Below are 22,364 nucleotides of genomic sequence, written 5' to 3' on the forward strand. Positions count from 1 at the left end.
TCTTTCTTCTCCCTCTCGATCACATACGTTGTGGCGCTCGCAGGTTATCCTCCCCCTATCGAAATCTTTGAACCTATACTTTCAATCCACAGATCAGACGGGTGACGCAATTTAAACCGACTGCATCACTTAAAAGCGGCGCTGTGTTCCCTCCAATTTTTATAAGCAGCCACTGACCTGGAAAAACTACTCCAAAGTGAAAAGAAAACAGAGTTCGCCCTCCTGAATGCAAATGAGACTAATCACTCAATTTAAAAATGCCTGTTTACGAGCCCCTCTGTGTATCCATACTGCCTGTAGGCATTACAGAGGGACTGTAAAATTGGTCCGACCTCCTCTTTTCCTATCCTTCCCTTTCTTTCTCTTCCCGTGCGCTCATGCTGTTCATCCGCCCTCACCGAATCCTCCTCAGCTCAGCACACTGTGACAGCGGGGAGGCATGTCACGCCGTATTAGTGGGGTCTACATGTGTGTACACGCGTGTACATACTATCTGCATGAGAAAACAGCAACAGAGAAAATAGTGCACATGGCATAATGAAGCAGAGAGGTAGAGGAAATGAGAGGGATGAGACAGGAGGAGAGGAGGAGAGGAGGAGGTGCCGAGCAGCTAAAGGTCAGAGGCAGCCTCCCTACATCGTGTGTGTGTGTGTGTGTGTGTGTTCGGAGACACTAAAGACCATTTAGACTGCTTTCCCCAGTTCATGGACATTTGAGTGGCGTACAGAAATAGGACATAATAGCATAATAATATGTGATTTCAGGACCAAATGGAGAGGACACACACACACACACACACACACACACACACACACACACACACACACACACACACACACACACACACACACACATACATATACACTCCCTTTCCCACATTTCTGCTCAGAGATAAAAGATACCTATCGACAGGGTTCGTGGAATCTGGAAAAATTATCTGTTTCACATACAGCCAGTGATATTCTATAACCATGAAAAATTAAAGGGTCAGGTCACTCAAATTACAAAAAAGGTATTTTTCACTCACCTCCACTGGTCTCACACTGGAAGGCTTTACACATAATTTTGTCCAGATTTTAAGGTATCTTTCTTGAACTCTCTACCTCACACAATGGAGGTGAATGGAATTTTTGGTACTTAAAACTCTACACAGCAGAAAGACTCTTGCACACCATCTTCTGCACTTGGAATTAAAGATCTAATTGTGAAGTAAGGTTTCAATACACAACATGCTTCACTTCACTCTGCAAGACATATGCTGCTAAATTCTTGAAAGGAATGGCTAAACATTTTTGGAAATGTGATTATTTGTTTTCGTCTAACAGATAAGCCTTGGTGTGAAAATCACTGGGTGGTTAGCCTAGCCTAGCCTAGCATAAATACTGGAAGCAGGGGTGAACAGCTAGCCTTGCTGTTGAAAAGTAAAATTTGCTCTCCAGCAACTCTTCAAGCTCACTGTCTAATGCATTATGTCTTGGTTGTTTAGTCCGCACGCACACAAAAACATCCTCTAGGCTAATCTCCTGCTAACTGTAGCTTCACACTGCATGTACACAACAGCCAAAATGGTTGATTATTCTTTTAACCGTACCATCTCTCTCACATTAAAACGATAACAAAAGACACAGTTTCATGACATTGGGGAGTAGCATGGGATCATGGGAGCTGTTATCTTCACTTTTAAACTTTTTTCACATCACGTTTGGTCATGTTTGTCGACTTCCTTCCTCTCTCTCTGATGTATTACCACAAGTTATAGCAACCAGCAAATACAGCTAGCAGGAAACGCACCTTGAAGAAATTACAGATTCCTCTGTGTTTGAACATTGCATATAGGATAGGATGGAGGCAGAAGCTTCAGAGACTAGAAACACTGATCCTTTAAGATGCTTTTTTGTCTCTGGAGTCACTCACGGTGTAGAAATCTGCCTTAAAATACTGTGGAGTAAGCTAATGTTACTGAGGCTATTACATATTCTAAAGCCATTTTGCAGCCCCGTGGGAAAACACACACACACATACATAATCCTACACATCGACACTTTTTCTCTTCTGCTCACACCTCCTGTCAATACCACTTATCACTTGTAATCAATGACCGGACTCATCAATTATGTATTAGCTATAGCTTCCTGTCTGCTGACACAGCCGATATGCATATATAGGCTGTGTCTGTGTGCACCTGTGTGTGTTCCTGTGTTGTTCGTGTGTCAGAGATGAGAAGAAAACGGGGAAATTATGAAAAAACAGTTTTCTTCCCTAACCAAAAACAAAGCCACACCTCTATCTGTCTGTTCGTCCATCTCTCCATGCTCCCACCCTGCCTCTCCCCCTCTCCTTCTTTCTTCTCTTTCACCGGGGAATTGGTTAAATTGTGTGTGTGTGAAATCTAAGCCTGGGCCAGGCCTGGTTTGGCCCGGAATAAAAACACCAGGCTCATCACTCACTCACTCAGGCCAGGCTCATGTTCGATCTAATGACCTGTCTCTTTCTTACACACACACACACACACACACACACACACACACTGATGAGCTGCTAAACATGACATGTCATACCCACAGTGGGGCACCTTCCAAATTCGAGCACTCAGTGACAACATGGAAACAAAAATCTATCCACTATCACGGCTTTCCCCAGACTTTCTACCTGAAAACACCACTGCCACACAAGCAGATTCACTCACACACATCTACACACACGCACACACACTTAATTCTTCTCATATGTGCAAATCCATACACATGAACATGTGACCTGATTACTGTGAGAGTTGTTCGGTTACAGAGAGACATGCTGTCTTATTGATTTTCAGCACCAAACTGTGAGGTTTACATTCTGAGAGTGAAACACGAGGAGGAGGCGGGAGGTGCGAATCTGTTGAGCAGAATTTTCTGTCCAAAAGCCGTAAAACACTTAAAGGAGAAATTTGAATATATTTACTTCACTAAATCACAACACGGCCATGATATGTCACCAGAACTTAAGGAAACATGCTAAGTTGGAACATCAGCTTCTCCAGCGACAACATTATAGCTGCATGCTCTTTGTAATTTCAATTCCAGACTGGAATAACTGTTTCTGTTTGCTTGTTTTACATTTAATGGAGTTAAAACTAATGCAGAATGTGCACTGAATGAGTTAGCGTCTGTTTATGAGTCGTAGCAAATCATTAATAATCTTTGAGAAGGAGTAGATGTTTAAAACTCATAAATTGAGAAATATGTTAATGGAGTTTGGCAGTCAGTCACTGAACTCCAGCCCCAGAGTGTGTGTTTTCAGAGCAGCATGCTTTTTAATTTTAGGATAATGGACTTAATCTTACATGGATGGATGATGAACAGTTGTAAACAGCTGATGTGTAGCTTGTCGGTGTGAAAATATAATGTTGTGCTCGTGCCTGAGCCTCGAGTCTGTAGAGGAGAGTGTGAGGGGGAAACAACTCTCTTCAACCATATTAAATAAGGATTAAATCTATTTCATGCACCATATATGGCTATTTGGACTGCAGGACTCATGTTTGAATGCTAGAGAATTGCATATTGCTCCTTTAAACCACAACTACAGCGTATATAGAACCGCGTGCACAAAATACAAAACATTTTCAATCTCTTTGTCTCTTCGTCTCCATCTGTGTCTGACTTATTTTTCTTCTCACTCCTGTTTCCTCCCTCTGGGGTGTCTCTCTCTCCCTCTCTCTCTCTCTCCCTCTCTCTCTCTCTCTGTCTTCCTCTCTTTTTCTTTCTTCCTCTCTGTTTGTTTACGTCTCTCTGCCACTCTCTCTCTCTCTGGTTGGTATCCACTCCTTCAGCTGGGCTGCAAGAAGCTGTGATCCACCTGCCAAGAATCAAACGGCGCTGCCAACAGCCAGACTGGCACACAAAGACACCAGGATGCTTACACACACACACACACACACACACACACACAAAACAGACTCACACACACACACACACACACACACACACACACACACACACACACACACACACACACACACACACACACACACACACCTTAGGATGGTGCCAGTGCCACAAAGAGAAAGACTGCTCAATAAGACCACCACACACACTCAATATAGAGAACAATATGTGACTACATAATGAGCTCGTAAGATCTTTTCCGCTCAGAATAAGACATATTACATTTGAACTGGTAGACATGATATATAATAAAGGGGCTCGCTAACACTTCATTCAACATGCTGTCACTCATTTTCATTTTTCTCAGCTTTTAAATGTAAAACCCACATTTTTATTTATTTATTTTTTGTTTAAAAAAAAGGACTGGATCAGCTTAAACGGATTTCCGTCCAGGTTTTATGTCCCCACACGCCCAAATGTTGTTACGTTTTCCTGCTGCGAGAAAATGCTGACAGCCACGGTTTACAGTAATCAAGGTCCTCGTGTGGCAGAAAATCTCCCAGTAATAGAAAGTAAACAGAAAAAAATTGGGAGAAAATGCAAATAAGATCATTCCTTTTAATAACATTCAAAAAAGTATGCTACTGTACCACGGCGTTTGTGTTGAGGATGGTATTTTTAAAATCATTTATTATTTCCCTGGATTTTTTTATCGTGTCTTATTCAAAATAGACACCTTAATGATTTTTTTCTTAGAAAACAAAGAAGACAGAATCAGTTAAGCCTTACACATTCAGTAGGGTGACAGGTGCTACTTGTTTAAGTACTGAAACGTACTTGTGGTGCACATGCACGCTTAAACTGGGGCTCATTTCAGGTCATGTAAACACTGTCATCAATCATAAGCAACTGACCACACAATCAAATGTTGACCGGCTTCATGAACAGTGTTGTCATGTTGAGAACATTAAGCAGCAGTCACACACACTCTCTCTGGTTTTCGTCTCTCGTTTTCGAGAGTCTGCATCACATTTTTCTCATCAGTTGAACTTGTCAAACTCCCTCCCCTTTTTGACCTGTGTCTCAATGACCGTTGTGAAAACTTGGTCAACCCCCGTCTTCCTGTAAAAGCACATCTTTCACTTTAATGATGGTTCAGTCTTTGCCCTCTTAAAAAACAAAAAGCAGAACGAACAAGCAAACTGTGAATATGCTTATTTCCTCATGTGGTGAAAAAAGTGTCTGAGTATCATTCCTGCGTGCTCCAGCAGTACAACACCTCTTATATAATCCAAGTAATTATGAGACACCCTTACTTCTTATGTCATTTTGTCATGTGTGTCAAGTAAACTGGCAAAACAAAGGATGGACCCAAAAAAGGCAGACTGAAGCTAAGCAGGCAGATTTCAAGAGAGCTCGGAGTTCAGTGATTTAATTACAAACCAAAGGTAACTGAGGAACAGGCTTACATGGATGATGGAGCAGTCAAAACACAAAACAGAGTCCAAAATAAGGTCAGAGTCCACAATGACAAGAAAAACACAGACAAGGCTCGGATAATCAACGCAAAGGACGACGACGAACTGACAAAGAAACAGAGAAACGCAAGGACTAAACAGACAAGCAACTAATCAGACACAGGTGGAACTAATCAGACAGGTGGAAAAAATGGCGATCAAAAAGGGCAGGAGAGGGACAAAGACAGGAAGTAAAGTCAAGACACATGAGGGAGGACCAGGACTGCCAAATGAAAAAAAAAGGAAATAACCAACAAAAAACCCCAAACCATGACATATTTTGGTTGTCAAAACAAAGTTTATAGTATTATCAATATCCAATGTGTCTGTGATTATCAAATAAATTGTTCAATATTTTTTGGCTTATTTGCTTTCCTGCTGAGAGTTAAACCTTAACATGAAGCCTGGAAACAGGAAGAGACTGTTGGCTTGGCTCTGCTGGATTTTTATACAAGTTAAAGAAACAAGATGACCTTCAGAGGTGCTGTTATGTAGATTTTGTTACCTTTGGACTAAGCTTAGCAAAGTATTTCCTGCTGTTTCCAGTGTAAGCTAAGCAACCGCTGGGAATATTTTCAGTTTTAGTTTACAGACATGAGAGTGGACTGGATCTTCTCGTCTAACTGTCAGCTAGAAAACATGTTTCCCACAATGTTCATCGCCACTGATGTCAATGTCCTCTTTAAGAAAACAAACAAAAGGTTGATAAACTAGAAAAGAAAATATGCAACACAATTCAGGTGCATGCTCCAGTGAAAGCAGCTCGCTCCATACCGAGATAACTTCCTGCACTCAAATACACCCAGATGCAATAAATAAAACAGCTATACAACTGTTCAGGAGTACACACACACACACACACACACACACGCAGCCACTATCTCAGTATTAGTGCCGCCACACACACGCAGACCTTCCCCCGCTTCCACTCCACTGAGAGTGCAGTTCAGCGGCTGAGAGTGTTGTCAGGGCAACAAACGGGCCGACGGAGAGCAGGATGAAGGAGTGGGAAGAGTTGAGCTCTGAACTTTAGGAACAAACTGGCGTCACACCAAGTCTTTCTCTCTCTCTCTCTCTCGCTGTCTTTTCATCAGTCCTCTCTCCGCTCATCCACAAACCACCAGAGGCTCTCGATCAGTCTTTTCTCCTCTAGTTTTATCTCTTCTTCTGCCCTCTCTTCCTCTGAACATACTGGGTTTTTTTTTTGTTTTTTTTTATCAAAGCTGCGTCTTATTGTACACTCTTGACTTTTGCTCTCCATTATTTTGTTACGCACACGCCTCTCGAAGATGCTTTTATTGGACTTGATGCACACGGAGGGAATATTGAATACATACATTAATCCACTGCGTCCATCTCGCCTCTGTCCTTTTAGTGCTTTATTGTTGACTCATGTTCAGTTATTCTGTACAGTCGATCTCTGAAGCAATCATGTGGGTGCAGTTAAAATGGATTACTACTTTTCAGGGGATGTGAGAAAGGATTTTTGAGAAAAACTGCAGACATTTGTAATCACACCTCAGGTCTTCAGACTCTATTATGTCCTGTTTGCATGCGTGGGATGTTTTTTCCCTTGAGGCAAGCATACCCCAATCTGCAGTATTATTAATTTCAGAATTTTATTTTTTGGTGGGATGAGGTAGGATCTAGCTTGATTTCAGAGGAAAAATGTTATTCTTTTTTGAGTGTGATAGCTGTCTGCAAACTGAATGTGTCTATGAATAATTCAATGGATTTAAATTATTATAATTCTAATGCTAATTCCTCTTTTTTTTTCACTTCAATTGCCCCTGCTTTCTAACTTTGCCGTTCTGCTCAGAGAAATCTAATGTTGATCCTCCACACTTCGACTAACACAAAATTAAATTCCTCTCTGGGTTGCGCTGAATTGTGTAGATTAAATACAGCGGCCTATAACTTTACAAATGAGCGATACGCAGCAGATCACTGGAGGTAAAAGCTGTGAAACACACAATAAAATTCAATTAGCTATTGCATGCATGGCTAAATGGTAGTTAGGAGTCAGAATCATTAGTTGATAGAAAAGTGGATCAATGAATAATTAAGATAATAAGTATATATCATTTGCACTTAAATTGCTAAAATGATTACAGTTGGACTGGATTATTTAATTTGCTCTTAAATATTAATTTGCCATAAACCTTTTTTATCATTCAACTCATCCATAACAAATCTGTGGATATATTTATATGCACACTAGTGTGCTGGTTATAATCAGTGTTTTGGGGGAAATCGCGTGAACATGCTTGTACATATAAACACAATACCTGTTTTCAGAAAAGTGGAAAAATGCTTTTCTTGGTTTAAGAAACCCAAATATACAAGCTGGGTCCTTTTCCAGGGCTAATAAGTTACATGATTTTCGCATTTTAGGCTGTATCAGAGGACATTTACAATTAAAATAAAATATTTGCACAACCCTAATTATATGAAATGACCAGTTTACCACTCTTTGTTCCATATAAATTATATGGAATTGAGAATATGATATAATTATCACATCACTGGGATACTACGAGATCTTTAATCAGTGACTTGCCAATAAATCTGTGCATTTAAAATATTAGCTGGTCTACAGCAAATATTGTGAGACACAAAAATAAACTGTGAGGATTAACTGACACATCGGCCAGTGCAGATTACTCACATCAATACAAATGACACATTGGTAAGAGAGTTGTGAAAAATAAAGATATTATCAGATCAAGCCTTCATGTCTTGTTCAAAACCAGTAAAAATTTAAGGCCAACTGCATCAGTTTCCTCCATCTTTATCATATTTCCTTATCTGTCAAATGAGGAGGAAGCTGACTCAGATTAAAGCTGGGATGGGCGGTTTATTTTTGGTGTCACTGGACAAAAGTTTCATAATAATCTTTAGAAAATCTCAGGTCAGTAAGATACTTGATTGTTGAGTCATTTGAGAACTTGGGAATGAGACTCAACAATCGAGTATCTTTCTCTAGAATTGGTTACTTTCATATTTAACCAAAACAATGAAAAACGAAACAAGACGAACAGGAAAACACATCTGCATCATTTAAGAGCTCATACTGTACGTCTAAACTGTGAGGTTGGATTTTTCCTGAATAAGGCAGCAGAACAGAAGAAGACACTAACCCAATTTCAGGTAAAAAATAAGTCATGATAGCAACCATGAGTTGTCCTCTTCGCTGCAGTCACAGATGGGTAAAAAAAATGTTAAGAAGCTCTTTTTCAAGGCAGCTGCGATTTTTTAAGGGGATGCGCATGGTTTATTGAAAACCTCATTCTCCAAAGCCTTGAAAAAAAAAAAACAACCCTGGCAACCCAAAAGGCAGATGGTGCACGAAGCTAAAAATGTTTATGAAAATATTCATGTATGTGATGTACTGTACCTCGTTGAGCTTGCATTTTTGGACGTCCCCCCCCCCCCATCCACTGTGGCACAAAGTACATTAGCCTACTCTGCTATTTCATACACACTGGCAGCACTAGCAGAACAGAAAAGATGCCATTCTGACAGACTATGACAGGAGCACTGCCCTAGTTTGTCGCTTGAAGAGGCTCTGGAGTGTGTGCGTGCGTGTGTGTGTGTGTGTGTGTGTGTGTGTGTGTGTGTGTGTGCTTGTGTGTGTTTGTCTGCGTGTGCTGGTTGAATGCTTACAGTGTTGAACTGTGACACCCAGTCAGATCCAGACACTTGTTTTTTTAATAAGCTTCTTCCACCAGTATGCCAACAACTCATCAAGGGCAAAGAGCGACAAACACACACACACACACACACACAAACACGCAAAAAACACGGCCGTAACTAGGCACACACATACACACAAACCAGAGACCTTGAGGATTCAGAAACAACTTGCAGTACAAACCACAGACACATGCGACACTGTGACACATCCCGTCATCTATTTAAAGAAGTGAATTAAAACAGTGAGCGGTGAACAGAGTGAATGATAGATGATGTTTTTTTCCCTTAATAAGACAGGACTGTTAATTCTGCAGGTGCGTCTACGTCTAAATCCTCACTCTTCAAGTGTGTGTGCTTCTCTTTTTTTTTGACTTTTGCTTGACCTTTTTGTGCTCCGTTGGTCCTCCTGATGGCACAAGAACACACACACACACACACTTTGACACACAGGGCTGTCACACAGTGGTTGGTCACAGAAAGGTAAATTGGCCTGGTATCTCAGGAGTGAGCCCCAGCTGTGGAAATGGTTAGGAAATCACATGTCAGATAAAAGTGTGCTTCGACAGGTTGCTGCTGTTGGTTCACACATGTGTAACATACATACACACACACATCCACAGTAATTGTCTGGCAACATGTCTGTCTGCCCTGCTGCCTCTATCAAATCAAACTTAACCCAATTTGTTCTGATGTTGACACCATCGAGTAGTAAACAGAGAGGCAGGACAAGCATAACCAGCAAAACACTGAAGCTAAAAGCATGCAGGGCGTGGATGCACTGCAAGAAAATTTAATAATCGGATTATGCTTGCAAAACACCCCAAACCAACAGAGAAATGTTTGTTAGCTTGGGACTTTTAGGTGCTGCTCAGTTTCATCTAGCAAACGATTAGAGGACTCATGATTTCAGCTAATATCCAAGTGTCAGTAGCATAAGCTCTGTTTGTGTCTCGAGACAAAAGTCTAAAAGACGGGATCTGGGAGCTCACAACAAAAAGTCCTTAAAACAAACTATGCAGTCCTCATCACTGTTGCCAAAATGGCTGGTAACAAATTAGTAATCCGAGTGTTTACTGATTTGCCACCCAGGTTTGCATGATTTGGACTTTAACACTATGACTTGTGACTTCACTTGGACTTAAGCCTTTTGACTTGAAAGTACTTGGCACCTTCCCCCAAGCCCAAAGATCCAAACTAGCTAACGCTAGCTTAACAGCTAAGTAACTTTGTAAATCAATGAGGCTGGAAACTCACTGTTACATTATGACTTGTTCAGACTTGGGATTTGACTTGGGACTTGTCAGTTTTGACTTGCAACTGTTTTGTTTAGGGTTGATGAAAAGATCTTGGTCATGGCTAAAAGAAACCAGCATTGCCATTTTTGCAGGGAGTGGGATGTTAACAGTGGTCTCCAGTTTCAAACATGGACCAGCCGTCCATCGCTACACTGCTACAACCTCAGGCTACTTCTGCCTGTGCCTCTGTGAGAAAAGTAGTAATTTGCTTCACCAGAGATGTTGCTTGTCAGGAAAACTTCAACAAGGCTGTACGTTTCTGTCACAGAGGATCTGTATCACAGCTGTACTTGGACAGATATATTTGACCAATGTCAAACATACACTGAATAAATATGTTTTCATTTAACATATTAAAGATTAAAATCACAAAGATCTGTGTGAATATTTTGTTACAGGTAAATCCCAGCTTCCAGGTTTTCAGGTATTATTGCTCTTATAGCATCTTTGCAGCCGTTCATCAGCAGAGAAAAGATTGGAGCGCTGGTCAGCAAACACGATATACCTACGGCTGACCTAAATCCTCGGCTGTTTGTTTGCAAAGCTGTTTAATGCAGCCTTTCACTGCCGTGGCACGAGCCAAGCCCGCAGAGCAAACAACAAGAGAAAAGCAGAAAGAGAGGGAGACAGAAGTAGGGAGACAACCAAATTCAATTTTGCCAAATTAGAGGTCAGGACAGGGGGTGAAGTGAAGGAGGGGCAGCAAGTTTTAAAGAAGGAAAAGAAGAACAACTGGTGTGTTCGAGTGGTGGTAGAAAGTGGTCAAGGCCCAGTGATCAGTGATTTGACCAGCAGTTAAGGGCTTGTTCAGAGGGGGAGGGGGGTCAGCAGACGTGGTGGGGGCCCACTTATACCAAAAACTCACTCCAGCCATCAGACATCACACACTGAGGGGAGGCTTTCCTTGACATTAATGACCTCTGCATCCGACGGAAATCATTCAAGCCTAAAGACTGTTCAACGGTCCAGTTCTAGCTGGTTAAGACACACACATGTTCACGTTAATGGTGTCAACTGAAAGAATGTGTTAAGTAAAAAATCTTGACAGTCAACTCCAAAAATCTTTCTTCGTGGCTGTGCTGTATTTACGAGTTTTGCTTTCATTTGCACACCGTAAAAACAAGAACTAAACATATGCTTGTTCGCAATCCCAATGTGTCAAATGCGGTGGCCTGATCAGCGCCCATATGCTGCAAAGTATGATGCTGTAGGTGTGCCTGTAACATCATTTCTGGAGGCGTCTCTCTTTTGTCATGTTTCGATGTGCCATCAACGACAGCTGACATAGTATGAAGAATGAGAAAGTCTGCAGAAGGAGGAGGTTGTGTGCGGTTTGTGTCCCACGTCAAACAGAATTCAACATTGATTACTTTTTTAAGTTACGCAACATACGTACTTATTTTGACCCCTAACGTGATCTTTTCCTAAACCTGACCAAGTACTTTTGTTGCCTCAATCTAATCAAGTAGTTTCTGTGCCTTTATTTTGAAAGTCTGCCTGGACATTGCATATTTCACATTTACTGACATCCTTCCTCACTCTCTGATGTATCTGACCTATCCCGTGTTTCCTTTAAGTTGTAGCAAGTAGCAACTAGCTAGCAATGGTTAGCAGGAAACACACCATTGCCCGCAATATATAACATGTCTAGCTTTTTTAGACTTTTTAACGCAGCCCCAGCAGGCGGGTGCTAAAAGCGCAGATGTAAACCAGCAAGGAGTAAAGTGGAAAAATGAAATCTTCTAAAATAGTATGGTTTGGCAGTATTTTGATATAGAATGTAAATGAACATAAAGTTGCATGTAGGCAGTGTCAGAATAAACTGGCATATAACCACTGCATAACCACATTCAGGACAGACGTGGACGTTAACCTGCTTGGAGAGCAGGCTGCTAGTGCTAGCACTGCTAACGAGACTGTTGTTTTTTTTGTTACTTTTAGACTAGTTGACTGGTTTAATTTTAAATTTCTGTTTAAGCGACATCGAAAATTAATCATTACAACCAGTTTTAAGACACTGTTTTGTGCATAAATTCAACAAACAAGATCTAGCGTATTAATTAAAGATTCTGGTATGTGGATTTTTTTGTCCTTGGACATAGTCTGCCAGCTTTTTCCCCTGTTTCCAGTCCTTCCAGCGCGAGAGCTAAGCTAACCAGCTGCCGGCTGGCTTAGAGCTTCATATTTAGCTCAGAGACATGAGAGTGATAGCGATCTTCTCCGCAAAAGACTGAATACACATAATGTCGAACTGTTCCAGTAAACACAGACAAAGACCCAAATAGGAAAAGGATTTGAGTTTGAATTGGTGCAGCTGAATACAAAACCATATTTAGCATCCCCTGACAACCATCAAATACAACACAAAGGCTCTGCTAGTGCCGCTGTGGGTGCTCTGCTCAATAGACCACGGAGAAATGGGTGAGTTATTCACTTTGTTTAGAACTACGTCTTGTTCTTTGTCCTTTTTTTTATTCCTTATCATTTTTGTTTTGTCTCACAGATTCGCTCTTGTGGATTTGTCTTTTAATTCCAGCCTCTCCCTCTCTCTCTCTCTCTCTCTCTCTCACACACACACACACACACACTAAATCCATGAGGTGAAGCCCTCACAGCAGAATCATTCTCTGTCACTGAGCTGTATTTATAACCCCATCTATCAGCCAGCCCCGGGAATACATGACACTATTCTCTGGACCAAGACCACCAAACTGCCCCCCAGCCATACATTATGATAGTATGAGTGTATGTGGAGGTGTGTGTGTGTGTATGTGTGTGTGCATCCATGTGTGTATGGGCCTGTGTTAAGCAGATATAGGAGCTCATTACAGAAAACATACAGTGGCTCGCGGCTGCTGGCCAATGGTTCCACAGCTACTGGAGGTCAGAGAAAGAGACCGAGAGGGTGAGGAGATGAAGAAGACAAAAGGGAGAGGGGGAAGATGGAGGCCAGGACGGGAGGGAGGCAGAGCAGATATGAAGGAAGAGGATCGGAGATAGATCGCAGTGGAGGAGGTAGAACGGGAAAACAGGAGGGTGCTCTCGCTCGCTGCCTCTCTCTCTGCTGAGAGCGGAGATCTATATCCTCTTCTGTCCAAGGTCATGGCTGTTACATGGGAGCAATCTCCGGGACTCGCACGCACGCGCAGACACACACTTAATGAGGTATGGCTCTGCCGATAAGTACAAGCAACCATTATGGATTAAAGCAATTAAACCAGAGGGGACCTTTGACCCAACATTATACCACAGTCAGAATCTTGTGTGAATCATAAGAAGTGTGTGTAAGAAGAAGAGGGCATGCTTTACATATGCTTGCCTCTGCACTAACTGCTCGCCCTCGTGTTAACCTTACAAAGCAATACAGCGAGTCGCCCCCCCCCGCACCCTGAGGCCAATCCAATGAAAAGCTTCAAGTTTTCTGTAGTTCCAAGACCAATTACAGATTACAGTAAACCTCAAGACTATAACATAAACCACAGCTGAGTCATGTTTTTTTTTACCATGTTTTCTTGTTTTTCCTCTCCCTCTCTGCCCACTCTTGATTATTAATTCAATTATATCTCCATTTGCATGCAGCTTCCAGGGAGAATTTGGAGTTAAATCATTCATTTACGGTGGAAAGAAGGCACGGGGCTCCAGCATGTTTTTCTAGCGTTGTGAAAGTATATTTAGAGTCAGAGGAAAGACAAAAATATAAAGGAGTAGATCTGCAACAATGTCAGCTATTAAAGGTACTTAATGGAGTGTTTAACTGGTTATGAAACAGTCTCAGTTTAACACTGATGCCTTTATATGAGCTGCATAAGTTAACGGTAAGATTGTTTATTTCTGTATAGTTGTTCTTAATGGCTGCTACCAGGTTGGATTCTACTTGAAATCAGATTAAACTAAGTGTTTACATTTTCCCAGGCAAAGTTACAGTGAATAGTACGTTAGACAGTCAGAAAGAAGCAGGAGGACATTTGTTTTATTTGGATAATTTTAAATTTGACATTATATTTTGTCCACGGGAGCCTCCAAAATCAACAAAATATGAAAGTTCCTAGTAGGAGCTTTAAATTAAAGGTCCAGCATGTGAGATTTATGGGGATCTACTGGCAGAATTGGAACATACTATTCGTAAGTATGTTTTCATTGGTGTATAATCACCTGAAAATAGAATGAGTTGATTATATATACAGACGGCACAGGTCCTCCCCCATGTTGCGCCGACATATTTTGAATGGAGAAACCAAACACTGGCTCCAGAAAGGGCTTTTCGCGTTTCCCAGCTACTTGAAGCTCTCCTACTCATTTGGTAGGGGGAAGTGACACAAGGTGTTTGCAATCTGCAAACTCACCACTAGATGCTACTAAATCCTACACACTGGTCCTTTAAGCACCAATTACTTTGATAATCAAATTGTGTAATTTGTGTATTTTTTTTAATGAGGTTTCCTGCCTCTAAAATGTGAATATTTTCTTGTTCATTTCTTTTTATTTCTCTATAAGAGTAAACTGAATATCTTTGGGTTGTGGACAAAACAAGATATTTGAGGATGTCGTCACAGGCTTTGGAAAACAATGATCAACATTTTATAAACTGAAGAACTAAGCGATTGATTGAGGAAATAATCAATCGATTAAAGCTAAACATGTGAAGAGATCTTCACAGATCTAGTCTGTTTTCCCCTTAAATTGACCCAGATTATACATGTCCCTGGACCACCTTGGGGTGAAATTATCAGTTATGTTATTCGTATCGGCCACGAGAAACAAGTAATAATCTTATCAGTATAGGCTGAAAAAAATCCCAACCATAGTTTCATAAAATATGAGCTCACAAACAGCTAGAAACATACCCGACTTGCAGTGGACGAAAGAAAGAACACAGAGCTCCAGTCATGCTTCTACAATGAGTTCTCCAGGAGGAGGTATATTTAGAGTCAGAGGAAAGGCACGGAAATAGAAAGAAGACATTGTCTGCTCCTTTTCCCCAAAAGAAATCAACACAAGGAGGATGCAAAACAAAACAACAAAAAGAGAGACGACAGAGGGGGAGTAAAGACTGGACGAGGAGGGCAGCAGGACAAAAAAGGGGAGACCTGTGAGCATCCACCCTGCTGTTACATCAGTATGCCCTCAGGGTTCAGACAGACAACATGTTGGGCTCCCTCTGCTGGTGCACACAAACTCCTCCGCTCCTCTGCCTCCTTTCACTGTTGATAACAAAGACCTTCTGAGGATGCTCGCCATCACAACAACTTATGAATGAGCCCATTTCCGCCACATCTCGTGTTCCCCCGGCCTGCAGTTAGCAGCCGTTCCATCAATTCTCCCGAAAAAGCACCACCAGTCCACCCTCACAAACTGCATTTCTTGTAAATGCCAACAATTTTGGAGCAGATCAATAGCTTTGGTTGTAAACTAAGCTTGTTGACAGCTTAACACTATTTCCCTTCTAACGCTATCAGCTCTATCAAAGGGACTGTGTTCTTAATTGAGCCTTGAGAGCCGTATCTCTCCTTTTATGACAGCCTCACTTCTGCTACTAGACATACTCGGAGGGAGGATTTCCTGGAATAACACGACTGCCGAGATGCGTGGGTGGAGAATATGCACACTCATAGACACAACACAAGGTACGCACGCACACACACGCACACACACTGGCATAAAGAAGAGCAATCCCTCAGCTGAGCGTGCAGTCGCAGCAGGAAAACTGGCAGGCCGCAAGGTAAACGTAGAGAGAGCATGCAGTGGCTGACAAAAATGTCTTCACTGGATTACTGTCCCATCAGGGCACGAGCACACACACACACACACACATCAATGGGCTTAAAGGTGCCAATTAGGCCGATAGTTTGACACAGCAGGACAGAGAAATAACCAGAGGATGAAAAGACCAAGTGAATCACACACAGACGTATAGACTAGAGCTGCAACAATTAGTCCATTAATCAATTTGCCAATCAAAACAAACTTAGTTGTCAGCTATTTTGATAATCGATTAATATTTTCTGTCATTTTTCAAGCAAAAATTTGCTCATTCCAGCTTCTTAAATGTGAGGATTTGCTGCTTTTCTTTTACATTTATTACAGAAAAGTCTTTTTGGACTGTTGGTTGGACAAAAGAAGCAATTTGAAGACATCACTTAATTAACCACCAACTATTTTGATAATCGATTAATTGATTTGAGTAATTTTTTAAGGAGAAAAGTCGAAATACTCCGATTTCAGCTTCTCAAATGTGAATATTTTCTTGTTTCTTTACTCCTCTATGACAGTGCACTTAATATCTTTGGGTTGTGGACAAAACAAGACATTTGAGGACGTCAGGAGACAGTGATCAACATTTTTCACCATTTCATGGACCAAACAACTGATCAATTAATAAAGAAAATGTCTGATCAATAATGAAAATAATCATTAGTTACAGTCCTAGTTGAAAGATCAAGTGATTAAAACACAGATGTATAGACAAGAGCTGCAATGATTAGTCGATTAATCGATTAGTTAATCAAAAGGAAATTCGTTCCCAACTATTTTAATAATCGGGTAATAATTTCAGCTATTTTTCAAGTTAGAATTTCTAAATTTTGCTGCTTTTCTTTGTCATTCATGATAGTAAATGAACAGTCTTTGAGTTTAGGACTGTTGGTTGGACAAAAAAAAGCAACTTGAGGACGTCACTTTGGGTTCTGGACAACTAGAGCTACGACGATTAGTCGATTAGTCAATTAGCTGTCAGCTGTTAAATTATTTACCATCTATTTTGATAACTAATTGTTTTGAGTTATTTTTCTGCAGAAAAAACAGAACACTGAATATATTTGAGGATGTCATCTTGCCAACATTTTCACAATTTTCTGACATTATATGGACCAAACAGCTAATTGATTAATCGAGAAAATGATCATCAGATTAATCGATAACGTAATGTCGTTAATCGTAGTCCTACTTGGAAGAAAATGTGACTCACACACAGACGTATAGACACACACTCACTGCCTTGGCAGGTTATTTGGAAAGTGTGTCTCTGACCTGTCAGTCACCTCCAAAAATCTTCAAGTTGAACATGATCCACACACACACACACACACACACACACACACACACACACACACACGTACACACATGTACACGTGTACAGCAGCTCACTGATGTGCGTTTATCTAAATCAACAGGAGTTTCCTTTGGCTTCCTGTTGGTTTCATCATTCACGCTCATTTCAATGAATATTTCAGCAGTGTGTTAGTGTCTCCCTCACCATGCATTGTCTCCTGCTGTTTAAAACACTCCTCCTCCTGCTCCTCCACTCTCCCTCTCTCACTCCCCATCTATCCTCGGGAGCCTTTTGTTCTGTGTGAACTCCTCGGGGCTGTGACATACATTCAGCGCGATGTACAGCCTATAGCCAGGGACGGACAGGGAGATCCCATCCAAACCACTGGTGTGTGTGTGTGTGTGTGTGTGTGTGTGGCCTGTCACTGTGTGCATGTGAATCATTTGACTGTTTGATCTATGCCATCTAAGCCCGGAGTTTCAGTCTGTGTGAGTGAGTGAGAAAGGACAGAAAATGTCAATGAAAGGCAAATCATGCCGGAGCTGGAGAGCTTTGTTGAGCTACAGAACAGGACTGACTGACTGGAGCTTTGGGGAATAGTGAATGAAATGATTCACTGAATGACAATCAAGTCACAGCTGTATCATCTCCAGTCAGACTGTCTGTCTGTCTGTCTGTCTGTCTGTCTGACAGTCACACAGCCAAAACAGCACCACAGACACCTCTACGGCTGCAACCGACATTTATTTTCATTACCAATTTCCTCGATTAATCGATTAGTTGTGTGGTATGTTAAATGTCAGAAAATAGTGAAAAATCGGTGTTCGCTAAAGCCAAAGATGACGTCCTCAAATGTGTCGTTTTGTCCACAACTCAAAGATGTTCAGTTTACTGACAAAGACGAGCGAAGAAACTAGGGAAAAAATCACCTTCAAGAAGCAGGAATCCAAGAATTTTGACTTTTTTTCTTAAAAAAAAATACTTAAACAGATTAATTGATCAGGTGTTTGGTTGTAAAATGTCATAAAATGTTGATCAGTGTTTCTCAAAGCCCAAGACTGCGTCCTCAAATGTCTTGTTCTGTCCCACAATCCAAAGATATTCAGTTTACTGTCCACAGCAATCCAAGAATCTGGACTCTTTCTTAAAAAATTACTTTGGCAATTAATTTAATAATCAGTTAATGAGTTAATTGTTCCTTCTCACCCTCACACACTTCCATTTTACTTCAAATCTCCTGCATCTTGCTCTATAAAGCACTTATTGTGAGTATAATCTGTGCACACTCTTCTGCTCTCGTCTCCTTTTAGTGCAACTTCCCCATTAAACAAGCCAGCTCCCATGTCTCAGGCCACCAAGCAGTCAGGAGTAGTTAGTAAGTAAATGCATTGGCTAATTCCAGGCCGAGCATCGATGTTAATACAATAACTGAGAGAGGCTCAGCAGCAGCGTGTGACAAATTTAATGTAATTGCTGCTCCTCATTTGCAGACTGAGGCAGCAGATAGAAAGAAAATAACATTCATCAGTGTGTTTTCATGAAGATAACTACAATTAAGAGGGATTTTGACAGAGATGTCAATGTTTTGGCATAATCTTTATAAGTTAGGCTACTTAAGTGCAAGAAGACTAGTTAATAAATGTGAGGAAGGCTTTCCAGATGTCAGAAAGTGAAATGTCCACATCAGCCCTCTCCATCTTCAGCATGGCAGGGTTGCCTGTGTGTATATATATGTCATACAAATTTAATGTCAATATGCCCGGAAAAGAAAAACGTGACGAACAGTTTCCCCCAACCTCTCCCTTCGCTTTTCTTTATGCATCATTCATAACGGAGCCGAGCACTTAACGCGAGTCTCCGCAGCTCCGCTCCGCTCTGCTCCGCTCCTTCCCCCGGCGAGTGGAGCCAACCGCGGCGCGGGGGGCTCCCCATCCGCCAGCCAAGTCATCCACCACCTCACACACTCCACTCACGGGTTCAACAGGGCACCCACCTTCATTCTCCGGGTAATTCCGTAAGGCTCGGCACGGCGACAACGCGTGAAAAAGAAGCAGGCAGGACAGCAGGGAAAGGGATGGATAGATCCACAGGACGCGTGGTGGTGCCATTTTCAGGCTGCGCTGCGCCCTCGCTGCATCCCTGTTGGCGGTGTCGAGTCGGTGAGCGCAGCCCCGCGATTGAGGAGAGAGAGAGAGAGGGAAGGGGAGAGGACAGGAGAGCGGGGAGAGAGAGGGAGAGAGCGAGAGAGGAGGAGACGCTGGGAAGGAGGGTCCACAGCCAGCCAAGTCCTGTCAATCAGCCGCCTCACTCTGGGGTGGTACGTGGAAACGCCACTGTGAAAAGTATCCGTATAAAATAAAAAAACGTGATTTAGCCTGATATTATGCAATATCACAAGAGTGATTAAAGAGGCAGAGAAAGAAAAACAACTTTTCCAGTCACCAAACAAAAATGTTAACAGGGACAAGTTAAGCGCTTCAATCAAAATGTTGTAATCTCCTCCAAGGCCATCTTTAACTAAAAGCTGCACAGTAGAGCTTCAAATGTAATAAATGTCACAGCAAATCCAAACCACTCATGGGATTACATTATTCTAAGCACATTTTCCAAACGTTATAGCCTATTTATCTGTAATGAGATACAGAGAGGTGTAACAAAAAATATTGTAATTTATTACTTTGCTCAGCTGCGCTGGTGGACTGGAGGCAGGAGGGGCCACAAAAGTGTCCTCCTGGTTGCCCCTGTGGTAGATAAAACATGATTAAGTGCCCTCTAGGGCGCACGATGTCCAAGACTCTCAACGGCTGCGGCTGCTGTTGTCCCTTTTCCTGTCCTGGAGGAGGGTCCAGATGCAGTGTCCCACTCCGCCACAGGACACGCTCACTTCAGTACAACAAACAGGCCACTTTATAAGGGTTCCTAAGGGTCCGGTCACACACGCGTCCGTTCTGTTCGTCAAGTTCATCTTTGATGAACTTTGAGAGGGTGGAGTCACAGCCTCGACCAACCGGAAAGACATGAGTGTTGCCATTTGTCTCGACTGGCAGTGGCTTTACCCAAGTAGTTTCGGTTCCTAAACCTGCACATTTTGAGAGGTGTATCATGCAGTAGGTGTGTCTATGAGTTCACACACTTCTATCCATTCTAGCTCCGCCTCTCTGATTGCTGGATGAGGCGCACCTGGCCTCAGTGATGGAGTGGCTGCCTGCAGGTGTGAGCACCCTGACAAGGTAGCAGGTTGGATGAGCTTGCCTTTTTATTATTTTGCCTTTCTTCTTCTTATTGATGATTCTGAGTCGAGGGAAGCATTTGTTGTTGGGTCTGCTGGTGTTGCTGTCTCACAGCCTTGGATTTCTTTTGTGCGCTTCTGTAAACTTTTTTTTTTTACTTGGTCTTGATTGTGTTCATCTTGGTTTAGTTTCTTTGCTATTTGTATGCTAATAAATCTCATGGATTTGATTGTTTTAAAGGTGTCTTTGCTGCAGTTTATTTGGGTCTATGACGTGGAGAGTTGTTTGCCCCATCAGGGTCGAGTAAAGGTGGGGCTTACAAATGGGGCCTCTTCTGAGATGTGTCTTGGAGAGTACCCTTCCAATGAAAACGTGAGGTTGTGCCATACAGGCTGCCCTACATGCTATAGAATTATTTGGCTTCTACGTTTCTCTAAATAGTTAAATGGTTAATTGTTCCCTGTGCATTTTTATTACAGAAGTGTAGTAGTTTTTGCACTTTATAATAAAACACTTTTTATCTAAAAGCATCACAACTGTCAGCGTGCTGGTGCCCCACCTCATACAGCAGGTGCCTGTTTTTTTTTTTTTCTTCAAAGCTGTCCCTCAGAAAGCCTGAGTGCACCACTGCTCAGCTGTATTTATTACAAATTGATAGGCAACTTATTCAAGACCACATAGTGACAGCTGTGCTTCCCATCCCCCCTTTCAGGAGCACTAAAAGTTAGAGGAAAATTTAAATATGATCTTTCTATAGTTATGATCATAAAGGAAACTATAATAAAACAAAAGATTTGATTCACATCAGGCCCATGTGAAATTACAGTCTGTTAGAACATTTAGTTGAGACTGAGGAAAGGAAAAAGTCCATGCAGTAAAAACTGAGTTTAGATTTATTTGACTAGAACCCCATTCATGGGAAGAACAACCCACAAAAGAGCCAGCCATCTCATTACTGATCCCAAGTTGTGGGGATCTACAGAATATCTAGGTAGCACCGGGATAAAGACTCACATCTCAGTGTAGAAAATACTGTCAATTATTTTGATAAGCGACACGGGCACATGGCAATTACTGGATTAGTGTCAGCTCAGGTTTGCCTCGCTCTGTCTTTGCCCAGTTGTTCATATGGCTCCTGCAGATGTTGTAGACAACACTGACATGCAGAACAGATTCCAATCAAACACTTTATGGAGATTTATTCTGCTTATACTGCATGCATTTGACTGCAGTTTGGATGTCAGGAATATGTGTGTGTGTGTGTGTCTTGCCGTTGGTGTGTCTCCAGCAGGCTGTCTTTAAACATGAATAAATAACGTGCGCAGCCTGTCATGTGAAATGCGCGAGGAAGAGCTGAGAGTGTGCAAGGTCAACCTTTCACTCTTCCCCTTCTTTAACACGGACGTGGCGGAGCTCATGTGGCGAAACCCCTGCCCCTGCTGGGAGAAGATGCCTTTAAGAGGGACATGTTACCGCTCTCGCTTAACTGCTCGAGTGTATATGTGTGTGTTTGTGTTCATACACAGAAAAATTGCACTTCTCAAGAGCCTCTCCATGTGTTTATCCAATTTTATTAAATGTAAGTTGAGGTCAACACATAATACGACAATATTCTGGAAACCAGCTACAGTTCATGAAGACATAAGATACAAAAAATTGAATTTGCTGTCAATTAATTGAGGCGTATGATTAATAAAAACCATAATAAAACC

General features: G+C 41.8%; 1 protein-coding gene across 1 annotated transcript in view; it reads right to left on the reverse strand.

The window, feature by feature from the left end:
* The window catches only part of LOC146317510 (ephrin type-A receptor 3-like), a 123,921-nt gene extending 103,680 nt beyond the window's left edge, over positions 1 to 20,241 (reverse strand). Inside the window, exons 1-2 of the mRNA XM_084731943.1 lie at positions 20,100 to 20,241; positions 19,416 to 19,755 (exon numbers count right to left, since the gene is read on the reverse strand). Coding sequence (XP_084588069.1) covers positions 19,416 to 19,530 — 115 coding nt within the window. The 5' untranslated portion in view covers positions 19,531 to 19,755; positions 20,100 to 20,241. The remainder of the gene's footprint in view (positions 1 to 19,415; positions 19,756 to 20,099) is intronic.
* Between the last annotated feature and the right edge of the window lie 2,123 nt (positions 20,242 to 22,364).

The sequence above is a fragment of the Lutjanus erythropterus genome, chromosome 12 (assembly GCF_056507025.1).
Source record: "Lutjanus erythropterus isolate fLutEry1 chromosome 12, fLutEry1.hap2, whole genome shotgun sequence".
Taxonomy (NCBI): Eukaryota; Metazoa; Chordata; class Actinopteri; order Lutjaniformes; family Lutjanidae; genus Lutjanus; species Lutjanus erythropterus.